Raw genomic sequence first — 465 nt, 5'->3', positions numbered from 1 at the left:
CACATGTACACACACAAATTTTTTTTACTCACCCATCTTTTTCAGGTGGCAAATTGTCTGGATTCAGGTACATAGTTTGAAAGTTAGTAGAACCTAAAGCACCAAGGCCAAACCCAGCCACAATCATCCCATTGATAAAACCTTTTCGGTCTGGATACCACTGTAAGAAAAAAAAATCTATTTCATAAGATTTTACTGTACATCACTAAACAGACCAAAATAAATATTATGTAGGAAATTTTTAAAATAAAGTTATAACAATTCTGTTTGGTATAAAAGAAAACAAAATGGCAAAAAGGTGAAGGAGATATTCAATTATTTCAAGTCAAGTAGTATGCACCATATGAAATGTAAAAAGAAATAAAGCCCCCTACCAGACTGCACAAACTATTAAAGCAGACTGAACAAACTTTCTCAAATCACATCTTACATATCTGTAATCAATAAGAAGTAATAAGCATCTAT

General features: G+C 31.6%; 1 protein-coding gene across 1 annotated transcript in view; it reads right to left on the bottom strand.

Annotated features, from left to right (window-relative positions):
• Positions 1-465, bottom strand: part of LOC119585182 (oxalate:formate antiporter-like) — an 8,053-nt gene that overhangs the window by 4,184 nt on the left and 3,404 nt on the right. The window contains exon 5 of the mRNA XM_037933820.1: positions 33-160. Coding sequence (XP_037789748.1) covers positions 33-160 — 128 coding nt within the window. The remainder of the gene's footprint in view (positions 1-32; positions 161-465) is intronic.

Source organism: Penaeus monodon, chromosome 19 (assembly GCF_015228065.2).
Source record: "Penaeus monodon isolate SGIC_2016 chromosome 19, NSTDA_Pmon_1, whole genome shotgun sequence".
In the NCBI taxonomy this organism is placed as follows: domain Eukaryota; kingdom Metazoa; phylum Arthropoda; class Malacostraca; order Decapoda; family Penaeidae; genus Penaeus; species Penaeus monodon.
The sequence above is the reverse complement of the archived record's forward strand: the minus strand, read 5'-3'. Positions and strand labels throughout refer to the sequence as shown.